This window comes from Microtus oregoni, unplaced genomic scaffold (assembly GCF_018167655.1).
Source record: "Microtus oregoni isolate MIOR12 unplaced genomic scaffold, Mior012 000049F_ref0000343, whole genome shotgun sequence".
Lineage (NCBI taxonomy): Eukaryota > Metazoa > Chordata > Mammalia > Rodentia > Cricetidae > Microtus > Microtus oregoni.
Genome location: NW_024543223.1, coordinates 4356626 through 4375196, shown reverse-complemented (window position 1 = coordinate 4375196; position 18571 = coordinate 4356626). Strand labels below are relative to the sequence as shown.

At 53.4% G+C, this 18571-nt stretch overlaps 1 protein-coding gene across 2 annotated transcripts in view; it reads right to left on the bottom strand.

The window, feature by feature from the left end:
• Positions 1 to 1859: 1859 nt before the first annotated feature.
• The window catches only part of LOC121436592 (SH3 domain-binding protein 2), a 37286-nt gene continuing 20574 nt past the window's right edge, over positions 1860 to 18571 (bottom strand). Inside the window, exons 1-13 of one of the 2 annotated variants that reach the window (XM_041636608.1) lie at positions 14906 to 15069; positions 13364 to 13503; positions 12188 to 12290; positions 11011 to 11128; positions 10612 to 10682; positions 9604 to 9692; positions 9237 to 9305; positions 6280 to 6931; positions 5637 to 5745; positions 5361 to 5416; positions 4992 to 5073; positions 4758 to 4817; positions 1860 to 4268 (exon numbers count right to left, since the gene is read on the bottom strand). In XM_041636608.1, the coding sequence (XP_041492542.1) occupies positions 4131 to 4268; positions 4758 to 4817; positions 4992 to 5073; positions 5361 to 5416; positions 5637 to 5745; positions 6280 to 6931; positions 9237 to 9305; positions 9604 to 9692; positions 10612 to 10682; positions 11011 to 11128; positions 12188 to 12290; positions 13364 to 13503; positions 14906 to 15069 (1851 nt within the window). In that variant the 3' untranslated portion in view covers positions 1860 to 4130. Of the gene's footprint in view, positions 4269 to 4757; positions 4818 to 4991; positions 5074 to 5360; positions 5417 to 5636; positions 5746 to 6279; positions 6932 to 9236; positions 9306 to 9603; positions 9693 to 10611; positions 10683 to 11010; positions 11129 to 12187; positions 12291 to 13363; positions 13504 to 14905; positions 15070 to 18571 lie in introns of those variants that run through there. The other variant, XM_041636609.1, reaches the window with a different exon arrangement.

Below are 18571 nucleotides of genomic sequence, written 5' to 3'. Positions count from 1 at the left end.
GTTTTACACCCCCAGACTGGCAACAAGAAAAGCTCTGGCAGCCCCAAGCACTGACAAGGGCACAGAGCCAAGGGGTCCTCTGAACGGCTCTCTAGGGAAGCAGTAAGAGACCCTCAGACACTAGAGAAATTCGGCTTGTGTGCATCCTGGCTAAGATGGCTGCTAGCAGCGCTAACTCTCAGACTGTCATCTGCAGGGAAGTGGCTCTGTGAGCAGTGATACAGTCATACAATGGAACCGTTTCAACAATGAACTTGAACGACGTTAGCTATGCGTGGCAACATGAACAAATCTGATGATGAGCCAAAGGAGTTGGCTGCCAAAGATTGCATCTGTATGATTCTGTTGCTACAAAACAGAAAACAGGAAAAATACTGGGATGAGTGAATAATTGGGTGGTGTAGATTCCTCAGAAAAACAAGAACATGAGATTCACCAAAGCCAGGACTGAGCTGAAGAGGGGAGGGCTGTGATAAGGAGGGACAGGGGTCTTAGCTACTGCTCCTTGGAGATTGCAGATGCCCTTTGCAATTTGCCACACTCGCATTTATAGTTTACTTACGTTTCTGTGTGTTTTATGTCACAGGAAATGAAGAAGGAAGGAGTTGCCTCAGCTCAGGGCAGGGCAGGGGCAGCTGTCAGGAAGCTGAATGCCTGTGAAGGTTCCTTTGGCACTCACAAAGGATGTGTAGGACAGATGAGTCAGAGTCGGCTCTGTCTCTCCAGCCTCCCTCCAGGGAGAGACAGGAAAGTACCTGAGAGGAGCCACCACATATATTTTCATAGTGTGGTGCTGGGGCACTTCCAGAGGCTACTGCCCCTTCTCCAAGCAAAGGAGGTTTCCTCAAAGACTCCATAGCCAGGCAGTCTCACCCAGGTGGAAACAGAAGGCGCAGGCAGAGGCTTGCAGGATGTGTGCAGTAAGGATTGGATCTGTGATGTTCTCCTCCCCCATCCCCAGACACCTGGATTTGTCTTAAATCTTAGATCTATACTGTAGGCCCAGGCATTGTCTAGGAGAACCTCCGGGGCTTATGTTACTCTCAAAAGCCCTTTCTGTATTCGGCTGACCTGCCCATCTGTATTGGGGATGAAGCTGCATCTTGGTGTCCATCATTAGGGGACACTCACAGCAACACGACCCGAGTGGGAGCGACTAGTACTTGTATAAATTTCTAGCTACTGAGCTGGGGCTGTAGCTCAACAGCAAGACCACGGGTTCCGTCGGTGTAAACAATAAATGAAAAACCCCTTTACCAATAAAAATCTAAAAGAAAAGAAACAAACCCAGAGGGCAGAAAGGCTCTCCACACTTTCAGATCAAACACAGGAAACATACAACTGTGTTCCTTCCCGGGCCTTGACTCAGGGCGGCTGCCCTTGTTGCCACTTTTCCTCAGGCCCAAACGGAAGCCACCTCTGACTACATCACAAGGGCACGCGAGTCAGGGAACCCACTCTGGGCTTCAGGTTTCCTTTCTTAGTAGAAATAAGGGTGTAAGGCCCAGCAGTGGTAGTGTAGGCCTTTAATGCCAGCACTCAAGAGGCAGAGGCAGGCAGATCTCTGTGATTTCAAGGCCAGCCTGGTCTACAGAGCTAGTTCCATGACAGAACTAGTCAGAGCTACACAGAGAAATCCTCAAAAAAAAAAAACTTTAAAACAACAAACAAACAAAACAACGACAAAAAAGGAGAGAGAGTGGGGGGGGGGAGAAAGGGAAAAGGGAAGGGAGTAAATTTGTCCCTAGGGCAGAACCAGGAGCTCCTGTCTCCCACCCCCAAACCTTGCCTCACACACTGGGTTCCCGAAGGCAAAGCAATTTGCTCCTCGAGAGCCATGGCTCCTGTGGTGGGTGAGGGCACCTTCAGAGCTCTGGGGGTAAAAAGAGCTGGCCAGACTTCCATGATCAGTGGTGGCTAAGAGGAGTGTCAGGGAGCAGGGGCAGATTCAAATGACAGTGAGTAGCAAAACTGGGACTTGAACTCAGGCTTCTCTGAGCCTCAGTTCTCCCACTTAAAAATGGGTTTATTTTCCCACCTCTGTACCATAAACGTTGGAAGTGTTCAATACATGGTAACCATCACATTATGAATTCCTTTTTCAGGCTGTAGGACCACAACCAGGACTCCCATCATCCCCTACACACAGTCTTGCAGTCTACACCCTGGACTTGGGGCACTTGAAAGAGGTGGTCAGCTGTGGCAGCCGGTCCAGAGTCCTGAGAGGTAAGATGAGGCTACATGAAACCCCTAGGTGGGCCTTGGACATCCATAGACCTCAACTGTTCAGTTAGGCTAATCCATCACATGGCTGCCGGTCAAAGAACCCCTAAATCCTCTAGCCCAGGGCTTGACATACATGTTGGCCACTGGGCTGACCCCCAAAACAGTGAACTGCAGCCCAGTTCACACTCGGCAGACTCGTAGGCACAGGATCGAAACCTATTCTCATCCAGTCCTTTTTCGTATTTTACAGAATGGACGCTGTAATCATAGTGACCATGGCATCCTGATCTTTCTCCCCTGGCAGGCTGAAAGGAAACTCTGCCAAGACGGAGGTAGACTTTGGTTTCTGGAAGCAGATGGCCACTGAAATCCAATGTCTGTCATTCACTGAGCCCCATGATGCCCTGGGGCCACAGCCTTCTACTTCCACAAATTTGACTCACCTAGTCAACCACATGACTCCAAAACACAGCCAGAATTTGGGGTTCCAAACAAAAGCCTTTCTCACTGGATGCCAGTCCCTGGCTACTGGGCACCAATACAGTCCTTGATCTGGGTTCTAGGTAAGAAACCTTCTCCGCTAGGGCTGGTGAGATGGCTCAACAGTAAAGAGCTCTAGCTGCTCTTCCAGAGGACCCTGATCCAATTCCCAGTATCCATGTGGCAGCTTCACAACCACTCATGACTCCAGTTCCAGGGGATGTGACATGTTCTTCTGGTCCCCCGGGGCACCAGGCACACACGATACACACATACGGGTAGGCAAAACACTCATACGCATAAAATAATAAATAAAGATTAAAAAAACCCTTCTCCAACAGAAAGTACAGTGAAGGCCAGATGACGCCAAGGTCTCTGCCAGCCCTGACCTCCAGATGCATTTATTTTCACAAAAACGTCCAGGTGAGATGGCTTACCAGGGTGTGGCCTGGCAGAATTTCATAGCAGACACTGAGGGGACCAATTGGGACCACCCAAACTACTTGGGCACCTGGATGTGACTATCTCCCCTCCTTGGCCTATCCAGGCCCCCCCCCCCCCACTCTAATCAACACTTCCTGTTAGACGTCTTCTTTGAACCTCCCACTGCATTCCAAGCTCCTGGCTCCTCCATGCACGGCTTCGCAGGACACTGCGCCGTCAAGAGCATCTCACACTCGCTGACCTGTTCTAGACTAAGCTCGGCCAAGCCGGACCAGGGGCTGCACACAGACCACAGCCAGCACCAGCACCAGCACCAGCTCCGGCACACAGGAAGCACTCAGTAACTGCAGCTCCAGCCCAACTGACTGATCCCGATGGATCGTGCTATTTAGCTATGACCCCCAGTCAGTTCACCTAGCAGCCTGTGCCCTGGAAGACTAAAGATCACCCATCATGGCTGCTGTCAGTAGCTCTCTACCTGGACACTGGTGACGCTCAGTGGAGCCTGCTGTCCCCTCAGTGCCAAGCAAACCCTGGCTATCGAGACAAGGGTTATCTCTGATTTATTAAGAGGCAGTCGTCCCTCCTTGAGACTGTGTCTTCGCATTTCTATGGGTCCTAGGACCAGCCTTAGGCCCCATCCAACTACCCCAGCCTGGCTTGGTCCCAGCCCACTACAGGGTGGGTATGCCATGTGGACTGGATTTTGTGTCGTCGAAAGGCCAGGCAGAACTTAGTCATCGGCCCTGAAGTCTTGAGAGGTGGTACGTGCAGGGGCTGGATGGGCCAGCCAGCCCTCTTCACGGTTGTGGTCTGCTCCAGCTTGGGACCCAGCCTATCCATTGAAGCTAGGAGTCTTGTTGATGAGGTCTGCCGTCAAGCCCACTCCTGCTCATCTTCCCATGTAAGCAGGTCTCCATCTATGTGGCCCGGCTGTGGCCCGGCAGCTGCTTCCACCCAACAGCTGTGTGGAATGGATGTCACCTGGGCCCAGTGTAGCCATATGGGTGGCGTAGCAACAGGCTTTGATGGCTGGGCAGCACGTGAGTGTGGTAGTGCTCCACCATGCTGCCCACACTTGTAAACATAACCTCCCCTTCCAGGTAGAACTTAGAATCCTGCAGGACAGAAGACATCACGCTCAGCAGGGCCTGCCTAGCCCGTTGCCTCAAGCCTATATCCCCTTCTCCTACCCCCATTTCCTCAAAGGGAAGGACAGCGGAAACAATGGCACCGAGCAGGCTTGCTCCCAGCTGCCCACGTCCCCTCCCTGTCTGCCCACAACAGGCCTGTGTTCCTGAGCTCGGCTGTCAGTCCCCTCACACCGGCCCCTAGGATTCAATGTGAAACCTGCTCTCAGGGCAAGATCTGTGAATAAAACCAAGGGCCAAGGAGAGCTACCCAGCACTTCTAGAGTAAGCCAAGGACATAGCAGGGTTAGGAGAGGAGGGAGCCTAACGACATGGGGAAGAGACAGAGCAAAGGACAGGGCAGAGCTGATGGGATGGAGGTACTGCCACTTCCTGCAAGGGGGACTCACTTGGCTCTTGCTAAGCTTGGAGGACAGTGTCCCCACCCCACCCTCAAAGCAGGGCCCAGTTCCTCACCTTCTCAAAGATACGATAGTTCCTCACTTTGTTAGAGGTTTCGTCCCACACAACCAAGACCTACAGGGAGGGAAATGCGGAGCAGAAGGATTAGAGACAGCCTCAGGACTGGCCACGCCCCACATGGCCTCCCTATTCATTTAGTTATGAGAACAGAGAGGGTGCAGCTGGGCGAGGACCCCAGAGGAAGAACGGCAGGCTCGATGGCACACCTGTCCTGTAACAGCAGCCTACCTTCCCGGATTTGGTGGAGGAGTTCCGAATGCAATACAGCCCGTCCTGAGGCTCTCCCCGGGGATTCGTAGCTTTGAACAACCTAACACAGAACAGCCATGTTGGTGGGCGAACCTCCCTGGACAGCTTCCAACCCCACTCTACCGTGTGGCTTTCTGCCCACTCTGGGTTTCAGGGTATAATAGAGGCTATAAAGCAGAGAGGTTTAGGAAAGCAGCAACGACAACAAAACCCCATTTGGACCCGCAGCTACCACATTTCCTCGCCCAGGCCACAGGCCGGAGCCTGGGCTTGCCCAACACCGAAGTGAGTAAGGAGACAAGGAACCTCACACCGTCACAGCAAGGACCAGAAGCACTGTGCACTAACCTTTCTACCTCGCAGGATTCTGTGGTGTTGACAAACACTGAGTTAGGCAGCGGCACCTGAAACAGGCCAGCAGTGGTCACTATCAGAGCATGAGCCAACCCTCCAAATATCACTGCTCCCCCAGCTGGCTGCCCCCTGCATCAGAATACAGGGCTATCATCGCCCACAAAGCTAGAGTTATGGAGCCCCTTGCTCAGGACAGCCAGCGAGGGCCCCCAGCCCCCAGCTCTGCCCACTTGCTGACTGGCTGCGACCTGAGCCCCCACTCCGTCTCACCTTCTCATAGTCCTCGTCCGAGTCCTCCTCGCCAGTGTCAGCCTGGGAGGGCTGCCGGACCTTCTCAAAGGAGAAGCTCCTGAAACTCTGCCCATCAGGGGGTGATCGCCTGGAGCAATAAGGAGGAAGACCAGAACATCATCCTCAGACACAGATAGGTCACCCCTTCCTCTCCTCCACACAAGTCCTAGCTTAGCATCAGAATCTTGGTGTCAGCTTCTCTGTGGCTGTAACTGCTCAGGACAGCAGAGCACTGAGACTCGAGCTCACTGCCCAGAGGAAGGAGTTATCGTAGATCTGAAAACCCAACTAGGAAATCAGGCCTGCCATCAATACAGCTGAGGGCCCCGGAGCTCAGAAGCTATCACAGAGTGGACAAGTGCACTGGGCACTGCCAGGGCCCAAGATCTACTACTGATTGTCTTTGGGACTCTGGGAGTCCCAGCTCTCAAAGCTATGAGGGCGTGGACAGATGGGAAGAGGTTAAACAGGGCACTCTGACACAAGGGACACCTATGGAAGAGCCAAGCCTCCTGCACAGGCGGCAGTGGTCCTCTGGAGCCTGAGCTCCAGGCCTTTGAGGGCGGATGAAAGGAAGCCACACATGGTGAGCCCGCAGAGGCACTGCCCCAGCCAGACTCACTGGAGGTGGGGGAGAGGTGTCTTTTCTGGTCTAGGCAGCACTGCAGGCCGAACTGTAGTCTCAGGGATGGGCATCTTCTGTACAGGAGGCCTGGGGGCCACAGGGGGCACAAAGAGTCCGGGTTTGGCTGCCTCCCTTGGAGGAGCTTCTTCAGTTATCTTCAGGAACTTGGGCTTATTGGCAGGTACGGGTGGGGGCTCAGATGTGGGTGGCCCTCGGGAAGACAGGTGGAAGGACTTGAGTTTGTCACAGTTCCTAGAGGTGGCAATGGCCATGGCAGTGGAGCTGGAGCCAGAGCTAGTCCCGTGACCAGGGGTCCAGGGTTCCGGGCTGGGGGTCATACTGTCTCGGAAGCAAGGTTTCCAGAGGCTGGGCATGGTGGGAGCATTGCTCAGTGGAGGGTCACTCATTCTCCGAGGGGTAGCAGGCACCCTGAGGCCAGGATCTGCTCGCCTCAGGCCCAGTGGGTCCTTCTTAGCATCCTCGGGAGCAGGGCCAGTATCTGGAAGGCCTCGCTTAGGGGGTGGGGGTGGAAGTAAGGGGCTTGGGCTTTTGGAGGTAAAAGAGTGGGCACGGGGCAAATCAGAGAAGGCTGGCTTCCGAGGTACAGGCACAGGGGGTGGTGGGTAGGCTGGTGGATGTGTCAGGGTATCTGCAGAATTGAAAAAAGAAATTGGCATCACATAGAGGCTGGATCACCACCACCCTCTACTACAACAGGCAGCAGGAGCCAATCATGTCTGCACCCCTCATGGCCCTACCTGCAGCCGACCAGCAGCAGCTGATTCAGTATGCATCCTTCATGGTCTCACCCTTGCCCTACCTAATGGCCAATATCTAGACCCCTACCCAGCTTTCCCTGAGTCCAGACCATCAGTGCTACCTTGCCAATATAGGTGGAACTGTCCTTGAAATTTCCTGCTTCATGGAAAAGTCTGCCAGATACTATGGGCCTGTAGGCTGAAGACGGATGCCCCAACGTTACAGAAGAACTTTGGGTGACTGTCCAGGCAGTGAGATGTCTCTGTCAATTCTAAAGTTTTGGAAGTTGCTTATAATGCACTTCCTGTTTACTTAGGTAATATTATATCCTTCTGGAGTCTTTGATGGAGTTGAAGAATAGATATAGTTTTCCTTAGTCGTGATAAAAGATAAAATAGATATAAATATTGTAACTATAATTCTTCCTTGATAACTGTTTTGTTGAATGTAATCTTGCTATGTTAAAATTAAAACCTTCCTTTTTACTTAGACAGAAAAGGGGAGGTGATGTGGGATTCCCCTCTGTATGCTGTGAATACCATTGGTTAATAAAGAAGCTTCTTTGCAGTGCAGAATAGAGCAAGGTGAGAATTCTAAGCAGACAGAGGAAGAGAGAGCAGGTGGAGTCAATGAGATGCCATGTAGCTACCACAGGAGACAGACGCTAGACACCAGATGGAACCTTACTGTAGGCCACAACCACGTGGCAATACACAGATTAATAGAATATGTTATTTTAATTAATTTAATTTAATTAATATGTTATGTTAATTTAACATATAAGAGCTAGCTAGAAATATGCATAAGATAATAGGCCAAGCAGTATTTTAATACAGTTTCTGTGTGATTATTTTGGATCTGGGCAGCTGGGAAACAAATGAGCGGCCTCCGCCAACACTACCTGGCCCTCCCCATCCATTCCCATAAAGGTTGTCCAGACCAAGTTCCTACAGCCTAGATGTCACCTGAAGAGCAATCAAGGCTCTTCTCTCAACACAGGGTGAAGTAAGCAGAGTGAGGATTCCCAGGCCTGAGCAAGGAAGAGGTGAGCAGGAAGGCCCAGAACCACTGGGAGGAAGCTGAAAGTCTGTTTATAACCAACTGAAGGCACTGTGTGACATTTAGCCCAGGTGTCATATGGGCCAGCAGGAGAGTCAGTCCAGGAACTGTGGGAATGACAGGAGTGAGGCCTGAGGCCCAGGTGTCCCTCAGTCACGGGGAGGGGTGAGATTGTCCCTCAAGAGGTAAACACAGGAGACAGAAAAGCAAGAAGTGCCAGAGTGCCAGGAACATGAAGGCATGAGGTCGGTGGTGAGTAGTGAGGTCTAGAGAGGAGCGGGGGAGTGGTGGAGAGGGTTCAGTGCAGGGGGAGTGGCAGAGAGAGTTCAGTCCAGAGGAGTGGTGGTGAGGGTTCAGTGCAGGGGAATGGCGGAGAATGTTCAGTACAGGGGGAGTGGCAGAGAGAGTTCAGTTCAGGGGAGTGGTGGAGAGGGTTCAGTGCAGGGGTGTGGCGAAGAGGGTTCAGTGCAGGGGAGTGGCAGAGAGGGTTCAGTGCAGGGGAGTGGCAGAGAGGGTTCAGTGCAGAGGAGTGGGAGAGGGGGTTCAGTGCAGGGGAGTGGGAGAGAGGGTTCAGTGCAGTGTCCGTATGCTCGTCTGCCCCAGAGGCTGTGCTTCAGGCGGTGCGGTGGACACTGAGGCCACAGCTGTCAGCCTGGTCTACAGCTTGGTCCTCAGAGATCTTGTTGCCATGGGCAATAGACCTGCCTCAGAACAGCTCCCTTCTCAATGTCCCTCCGTCTTCAGGCTCAGCCTCCAGGACCACCCATGGCGTCATCTGACCCTCCATCCATACAAAGTCAACGTGGGAGGTGGCAGGAGTAGAAGAGCAACCAATCAGCCCTGAACCTCTGAACACTTGGATCACAGAGAGGAAACTGAGATCGCCCAGAGCAAGGCCGCAGCCTTTTGGGTATGGTGGTACATGTTTTTAATTCCATTCTTAGGAGGCAGAGACAGACAGATCTCTGGGTTTAAAGTCAGCCTGGTGAGGAGAGATTAGGACAGCCAGGACTACAGAGAGACCCCGTCTCAAAACAAACAAAAAAGATCCACCAGCATAGGAGAGGCTCTATTCTTGGTCCCAGTCTCCAGTCCCTACCCACCAAGAGACCCCAAGACCCAGCAACCCTACTTACCCTCAAGCTTCATGGGCCCTGGGGAGTCAGGCTCCAAGTACGAGTCGTCGTCATCTTCGTGTTCATAGTCTACAGGTAGTGAATGGAAGATGAGACCCAACACAGCCTAGGTGTGCTGCATGCACAGGATGGCATGGCCCACTGTGCTTTGGCACAGTGCTCCACTCATGGGAACAGGGACTCAGGGGACATGGGGTTGAAGATGAGGGGGTAGGATTTGAAACCTGAACTCACGTTGCTGGAGGTCAGAGGCAGAGGGCAGGGCAGGGAGCAAAGCTAAACATGCCATTTCTCTCCTCTAGGCATCCTGACTGAGCTCACTGTCAGCAGTCAAGAGGACACATGGCAGGGGCAGAGATGGCCTTACCTTCGTTGTCTGTGGGGTATGGAGAGAGGCTGATATCTATAGGTCGCTCCACTGCACCGTAGAAGCTGTCCGTGTCTGAGCTAGAGTCACTGAAACCCGGAGCAGGGAACAGGCAGTGAGTACTGGACTTGGGGTCCCCTTGCACTCACACGTAGTAAGTGATCTGTGCACACACACACTCCCGACAGACACCACAGATGTTGACATCCACTTGGGGACCCATGGGCACACACAGATATGAACACATACAGCAACCCGTCACACATGTATATAGACAAAGAACACAAATATCATATAGAAAGACATTTGTACATATGTATTCATGTGGTTCAAGGATAGACAGAGGGACTGGAAGCTTGGGACCATCTATGGGTGCCACCTTCCTGCCTCACTGTGGCTTTTTGCAACCCTGACCAGCTAGATGTCTCAGAGCTGGGTCCATATGTCTACTTCCTGTCCAAGGAGGCTCAGTCAACCCTAGGCTGAGATGTTGCAAGACGCCAGGCTAGACCGACAGCCAGGAACTCTAGATTCTGTCCAGAATGTCAGGACAGCCTTGGAGGTGCCCAGCCCTCTCTGGATTCCAGTTTCACTGACTGTGGCAGGATTGGCATATGTCCTGTTGTTTGTCTGCCATCTCATGGGTGAGAATGCAGTGACCAGGACTGACTGAGCTCTCAAGAGACAGAGTAGACCCGGGGAGTAGGGAACTCAAAGCCCTGAGCTGTAAAAGCTGGGCCTCCAAAGTAGGGGAGGGAGAAGAAGCACGGATGAACCCCAGATAGGGGGTACAAACAGGCACAACAGAGTGAGACAGAGACAGCGGGAAGACCGACAAGAACACTGCGTGTTCACATATGCACACGACTAATGAAGCTTGCCTGGAACCTCCACAAAAGCCTTTATGGCCAAGTCCTCAGGGACCGGAAGAAGGCCTAGGAGCCCAGAAGCCCACCCACCACATCCCTCGGAGGGACTACTGCCCACCCACCACATCCCTCAGAGTACCTGGTGTCTAGAGAGAGCTCCTTCTTCTCATGGAAGTGGCCGATTTCCTTGCGTAGCAAGGCCATCCAGCTCTGTGGGTCAGGACAGCCATAGTTAGTTTAACACTGCCCAGAATGGGGTCCCACTTCACCCTCCTCTGTCTAGCTGCTATGCAGGAACCACCAAGGTCCAGGGAGAGGAACCTAGCTAGGTCTAGCCTCCTGGGGCTGCAAGGTACCCCCCAGTTCTTTCAGGGCTATACCCTGCCAGCACATTCTCACGATATGTACAGGCTGCGTGCCTAATCCACCCGGCTACCTATACACCAGGTCTTTCTCCTCCAGGCCGTAGCCTCCTGCCTAGAGGTGGTAGGAGGCCAGATCCTGCCAGGCTCCTGAGGCCCTGCTACCTGCCAGTCACCTTGCGCTCATCCTCAGAGGAGGCTGAGAAGAACCACGTGCGGTGCTTCTTGCTGATGTGAATGATCTTGAATGGGAAGACATTGTTGGATGTCGTCTCCTCGGCTGCCCGCATCACTCTGAGAGAACATTGCCAAAAGTCACCAGCTCATCCACGCTTAAGAAACAGGCTCATCAATCCCGCCCCTGAATTGATTTCAGCACTCAGCACCATGCTGTGGGGATGACGGGAAGACCCGGACAGTCTCCGCCTGCTCATCTTCTCTTGGTAGGATATCTAGATGCTTCGGGGGACCAGCAGGGTATGAGCACAGGAAGGGACTGGGTCTGTGAGGACTTCCCAGGGGAGCAGTGTGCAGAGCTCAGAGACATGGTCTCTTGTTGCTCATAGTGTCATTTCATATAGATATCACTTCCCTGCGCAGTCCCATGCAGCCCCTGGACTGCCTCTCTGGTCTGTGGCTTGTTCCCTGATGCAGGCCTTTCTCAGACACATCAGTCTACCTGGGGGCGTCCTGCAGGCTGGGAGCTTGGGCAGGGTACCAGCCTGGCCTATCACAGATCCTGGCCAGGGCCTCTCAGGCCCAGCCTACCAAATGGGTTGGAAGATCCCTAGGGCCCAGCCACATCTGTCAATGAACTGAGTTCATGGCTTGGCTGGCACAGCAGGAAGGCCACCAGTCTGGGGGCAGTGACCAGAGAGGGAGCTTTGATTAGCTAGTGCCTAGGATTGCACTAGGGACCTGCCCTGGCTACGTTGGCAAGGCTGGCTCCTCAAGGCTATAGTCAGGGTAAAGCAGGGGCCCAGGGCAATCTTAGAATAAGCAAAAGGAGCTGGGAGGTACGTGAAAGACTCAGACTAATGCTACAGGGCATAGAGCCTGGATCCCCACAGCCCTCAAGGCCACAGGATAAACTCAGGATGACATATAAGCCAACGTGTAGGCATTAGCTCAAGTTATACTTGCCCATCAGCCTAGAAGCCATAATAAAGGCTTCACCCCACACATACACACCCCACACCCCATTCCCTGCCCTCAGCAAAGGCCAGAATATGAGGTGACAGCCAGCAAGCAGGTGAAAGTCATCTCAGGAAAGCCAGGGATTGGCCCTGTGGTGTAGGGTGAGAGGGAAAGCAATTGGCATGGGGGCTGGCCAGCAGACAGATGGACACTCACCGGTTGTAGCCATTCAGGGAGAAGGCACCCTGAGGGGAGGCAGAGGTGCTGCTCTTGAAGTAGTAGATGCAGCGCTTGTGGATGATGACGAAGCGAAGGGGCCCTGGGGACAATGCAGCAGCAGGGGTCAGCCACAAAGCCACCAGTCAGCTCCACTCTGGGGCGAGCCCCAGAGGCCCTGCACAACGTGGGACCAGACCCGAGACTACAGAGGGGTATAGCAGGAAGTTGGACTGGTGTGCTGCCCCTCCCTAGGGTTTTCTGTGGGGTCAAATACAGACAAGTTCACTGGCACACTGGCCAGTCTTGGGGCACCACTCCAGGGGGCCTGGCCATACAAAGATTGAGACCTCTGTGGGGGTAGATTGAGGACAGTAAGAAAGGGTGGAGCCCAGACCAGAAGCCTGAGGAGGCTTCTGAGAGGCCACGGCAGCCTTGCTTAGTGCAATAGGGCTGTTGGGGGAGGCGAGGAACTGGCAGGCAAGGAGAGCAGGGCTAAGGCCCCCAGAGCAGGCCAACGAGAACCAGGTACAGAGCTCTGCTCCAGTTCTACTGTTCTGCTCAGAACAGCACCCACCCAGGCCTGGGGGAAGGTTAGTTATGGTTCTTTCTTGGAGGCCGTACATAGTATAACTGATGTGTACAGAGTCCAGCAGTCCAACCTAGAGCATTGCAACTAGGCAACACAGGAACAGGGAGTCCCCAGTGCAGGGAACTGCGGGGGCAAAGGCATGGACTGTCCATGGCTGATCAGGGAAAGTCGGGCAAGGTTCTAGTGCTGTTTGCCTTCAGCATCCTTACAACTCGCTCAGCGGGCTCCTGACCTGGCACATGGGCTCATTTTGGGCCGCGTGACCAGTCAACTCGCCCACAACTTACACACAAGGCAAGAACAGCATTGAAGGGCCCTATCTATCAGGCCGCCCTGAGGTCCCCCAGCCTCGACTGTAGACTGAAGTTCTCAGAGTCAGAACTGTACACCAAATACTCATCTTCTCTCTGCCTAGCTATACTATGTTGGATCTTGTGACAAGGTCCAGGCTAAGGAGATTGCCATCAGTTTCATCAGGTGTGCCAGTTGCCAGAGAAGGAAAAGAAACCCCAGAAGACCCAAGAGAGCCCTGGAGAAGCAGGACTCTGTCCTCCCTTTGAGGGTCCCATGATTCAGAGACTCACATTTGAGCATTTGCAGCTGGGTGCCACCCTTCTTGTGCAGGTAGCCAGCCTTAGCCACGCCACCAGGCATGGTCAACAGATTCTGGGCACCAATGGCCTTCATGGGGACAGGCCAATGCATTTCCTCCGCCGCCATGAAGCTGCAATTGAGGCAAAAGAGACAGGACTCAGCTGAGGTAGGCAGCAGGGAACAGCTTGGCAGGGGATCCTGGGAGGACATTTCTAAGATCTAGAAGGCAGCGTGGAGGGTCAGGTCGGTGAAGGAGGAAACTCTCAAGTCCCCAGACTTCTGGGTGAGAAGCTGGGGGTGATCCTGTCAGTTCCCAATCCTCTTGGCCACATCTTAACTCCAGGCTGCTGAGCACTGTATCATGAGTGCATTGAGCCAATGGTCCCATAAAGGCTGGGGTAGTAATGACTGAACTCAGAAAACCCTAACTCGGGTACATCAGACCTCATGCCATTGCTACCCGAGGTTCCCAATTTGGCTTTCTGGAGGATCTCCAGCCTCAGCTGTGAGAGTTATAAAATGGGAGGACAGAATGGTCTCAGCACACTCTGGTCGCCAGGGCGATGAGGACCATTTAGCATGTTTTCTAGTCTCCACTTCATCAACCCAGCGAATAAGGATCCAAAGGCTCCTTTCTGTGAGGAACCCCAGGTACCAGTCACATCGAACCCCTAAACTGGCATTGTTTTGTCAGTGCTACTACCCACCCCATTGGGTCCATCTTGGGACTCCTGAGGAGCCAGCTGCAGCGGGGACAAGGTCAGTGGCCTGCTCTGAAGAAGGTGGGGTGGTTAGGGACAGACTCAAATGGGCAGTGCCAACCTCCAAATACATACACAGAAAACACTCCAGGCCCAGGATGGCTCAAGCCTGCAAGCTCAGCATTAGGAAAGCTGAGGCAGGGACATCCAGAGCGTTAGAAAATGAAAGAGAAAAGGAATCAATTAAGCCCCTGTCAACTGTCAGGCTCACTCCATCACATGTGTGTTAGGGAATTAAGTTCACAGGCTGCCTCAGCTTGGCCTCTGAAAGGGTCAGTTGGCTAGCCCCCCCCACCCCCGACACACACACCAGAACCATAAACACCCAAACGCATCAGTCTGTGGTCCACACCAGCAGGAGAAGGGGCAAGGTCGGGGGCCCTTAGTCCCAAAACGGAGGCGGAGGTTTGGAACAATGGCGCGACCACACCCCCCCGAGCAGAGCCTTGAGGGGACCCTGGGTTCCAACTCAGCAACGAGGTGCGAGGAGGGTGCCCATGAACACACACGCGCCCGTCCAGCGGAGGTGCTGGCAGAGGGACAAACCCGGCGTCAGGCTTGGAGCCCCAGACCGGCCGACTATTGCTGGCCCACGTTCGCCTTTGTTCTGGATGGAAGCTGGAGTAGCCCCTGGGGCCCCAGGGATTTGCTGTCCCAGGTCGTGGTGCAGAGGCTGGGGACCTAGGTCTGTGGACTGGGGGTCTGAGGTGAGTCCGGGTGCTCAAACGCAGGGCTGGGTCCCAGATCCCAAGCTCCGGGATCAGTACTCACGATGTCCACGCGGCGGGCACAGCCGGCTTCCGGGGGGCGGCCAGCGCCCGCCTCCCCTGTGCGCAGCGACATAGTCCCTGGCCGGGTCCACCGGCCACAGCCTCATCCCCAGAGCCCGTCTCCCGCCAGCCCCAGCTCCGTGGCCGCGACCCCGGGCCCGCCATGCTGGTAGAGCCCCAAGACCGGGGCCGCCACTGGCTCCTCCCCTCGTGGGCGGCGGGGGTAAGGGCTAGCGGCCAGGTGAGGAAACCGACCCGCCCCTCCACACGTCAGTTTCTCCACCCACCGCACTGAAGGTGGTGGGCTACGAGTATTGGAAACTGGTCCCTATACAGCCCGGAATCAAGAGCCATCTAGACAAACAAGGAAGCCACTGATGCAAAGAGAAAGTCCCTCTCTTATCCCCAACACCTGAGGATCTTGAAATTCCCGCCTGTGGATCTCCATCCAGCTCACCCCTTGGGTATGAGCTTCTGTAAAATGGTACGTACCCTACTTCTTCTTCTAGCACTCCATGTCACCATGCCAATATCAATCCGTGGGTCTCCCTCTGTAGAGAATTCCCCTAAGGAGTCAGGGGTCCAGCCCTTGGCAGCTTTCACCTACTTGGCTTCTTCTAGGTATCAGTCCCAGAAGAGTGTCCCTGGCTGCCCAAGGCTGGTAAATCCCTTGTTGACCTCCTCCCTCTCCTACCATAATACAGGCTGCCCCCAGGATGGGACATCTGTGAGAGAGCAGCACACTTGCCCTGACAGCTCTGATACATTCCTCGGGCTCCATACTAGGTACATTCTCCCTGGTTTCCGAGCCTGTAAGGCAAATTTGCCACTGCAGGCTGCCTTGATGTCCCTGCAGCTTCCTCATCCAAAGGGTCTGACTGTCTGGTGTGTTTGTTTCCAGAGTACTGCCTGGCATCTTACCCAGAACACTAGGCTGTCTCCTTCTTCCAGCCACCCTGTGGATCCCCTTCTCCACCTCCTCTGAGCAGGCCACGTCTCTGCCCTCCTCATGCCTGTCTTCTGCCTCCACCAATTTCCTTTCATTGCCTTCCAGTCACTTCTTTATTCTAAATGTCATGGGCACAATTCTGCCTTTTGGGGGTTGAGAGGGTCTGGGTCTCACGCTGTAGCCCAGGCTGGTCTCTACCTTGTGATCCTCCTGACTTAGCCTCCCAAGTACTGGTACTACTGCTGTACACTCTTGCACCTGGCAACACTTACACCCTTCCTGATTCAGTCCTGCTCCTACCCTCAACCTTTCTAGTGTGCTTTCCTCTGCCCTCCACTTTCTGTGTCTGTCTCTGTACAGACTCTAGTAACCCACACCCAAGAATTCACATTAGTCCAAGCTGTTTCCACTGCCTGCTGTTACAACTAAAGTAATTTAGCCTTTAAATATTAGATTCCAAGAACACTAACCATATGCAAACTCTCCCAGAAAACATAAGAGCAAAGCCCTGAGGCCAGCATCATCACCATACCAAAGCCAGGTAAAGAGATCACAAGACATGGAAACTAAAGGAAAATAATTCTCTGAGTTTTCGTTTTGTTTTGTTTGGGTTGCTCTTTTATGACAGAATCTCATGTAGTTCAGGCTAGCCGTGAACTATCTGGGTAGCTGAGGATGACCCTGAACTTGTGCTTTCCCTGCCTCCACCCCATGCTAGGATTACCCTGCCTGGTGTGTGCAGTGTTGAAGGCAATCAGTATAACACACCATACTGATAAAGAACAAAACCGCAAGATCACCTCAAAAGATACAGAAAAAGCATTTGCTAAAATCTAGATCTTCATAAGAACGATACTCAATAAACTAGGAACAGAGGAGAACTTCTTTTCTTTCTCTCTTTTTTCTTTCTTTTGGTTTTTTTGAAACAGGGTTTCTCTGTGTAGCTTTGGATCGTGTCCTGGAACTCGCTCGCTCACTCCTTGCTCTATAGACCAGGCTGATCTTGAACTCACAGAGATCCACCTGCCTCTGCCTCCCGAGTGCTAGGATTAAAGGTGTGCACCACCACCGCCCAGCTGATTAGATGAATTTATGTAGCATAAATTCTAAGAAACTGAGAAGTTATCAGGACTAATAAGTGAGTTTTCAAGGTGGAAGGATGTAAGACAAATATATAAAATGCATTTTGTTGCATACATTAGCAACAAACAAGGCCAAGAACAAATTTGAGTATTCCCTCCCCCAAGCAGTTCCCCACGACTGGAAAAAGGCCCTGTGTCCCCAACTGGGGCATGTGATACAGCCTTCCTTCTACATGACGCTGACATAGTAGGTTATCATTCCCCCATATGTAGCTTTCAGGCCCAGAGTGGGAACCCAGAGTGCCTCAAGTAAGACACTGTTGGTCCTGGTGGGTAACTGAACTGCTGAAGGCCCCTGGTACAGAGCCCCACTCTGTCTGGAGCTGCCGTGAGGAAAGGCGCGGCCTACCTCCTCCTGCCTCCCTTCTTGGGTGGGGCTGAGCACAGGGGTTGGGCAGCTTCAGCCCCATCTTATTTCATTTCAGTGGCCTGCAGAACAAGGCCGGGCTACCACCCTACTGTGGGCAGACTGAAAGCTCGGAAATGGCCACTGACTAACCTTGTGGGAAAGCCAAGTCGTGTGCCACCTTCTCTCCTAGGAATATCCTCACGTCAGAGACAGAAGTGACATCACAAGCCCTCTCCAGAGGATGAGCCCTGTCTGACACCAGGTGGATAAGCCGGGGTGCCTCCCGCTCAGCAGCCCAAAGCCAGACCAGGCTGTGAGCAGAAAGAGGATGTGGCCCCTGATGGTATCATGCTGCTCTTAGAGGATCTGAGCCCGCCTGCAGACTACAGCACCAGCTGTGACTGGGAAAGCTGAAGGGAAACCAAGGTCCTGGCTTGCCCGTGGGTAGGACGAAACCTCATAGGTGGCCCCTGACTGACTTCCTAGCTAGCCACCTCAGTACCCATAGCACCGCCCCAACACCGGGGCCTGATAGCTAAGTTCCAGTTCATTCATGCTGGGGAACGGACAGTTCATGGGGCAAGAGCTCAGTGCCGTAGTAACACCAGCCTCAGGAGGCTGACTCACTGTGGATGGGAGCTTTGAGAGAGAGAGAACGGAGACAAAAGTGCAAATCTCACTCAGCCCTCATCTTTTGCTGAGTCTCCACAGGCAGAGGAGCCATGGAAGAGTCCACCCCTCAGACTCCTCTGGTAGCCTAGCCACAAATCCCCACCCTAAGTGGGAGGTTGAGGCAGCAGGGTCAGGACTCACTTGCCAGGTTCACTGAGCTTCATAGGCCCTTTAGCTTGTAGCTGCAGGCCCCTATCTGCACCAGGGCTTTGGGTGTGTGTGGGTCAAGGTCAGTGGTTGTGGCTTGAGTCCCTGAGACCTTGTAGATGTGTGATTGTTGTGCGTTTACGCCTGTCAATGTGCTCGTATGCACACCAGGAAGGCTGGACTCCTGCCACATTCTCCAGGTTGAGTCTCTCTACTCCTGCTCTCATAGTCGATCTTGATTCAGGGGTCCCTGCTGCCAGAGGCTGCTGGAGGATACGGACAAAACAAGAACCACTCATGCCCGGCGGTGGTAGCCTATGTCTTTAATCCGAACATTGGGGTGGCAGAGGTAGGCAGAGCTATGTGAGTTTGGGGCCATTCGGGTTTACAAAGTGAGTTCCAGAACAG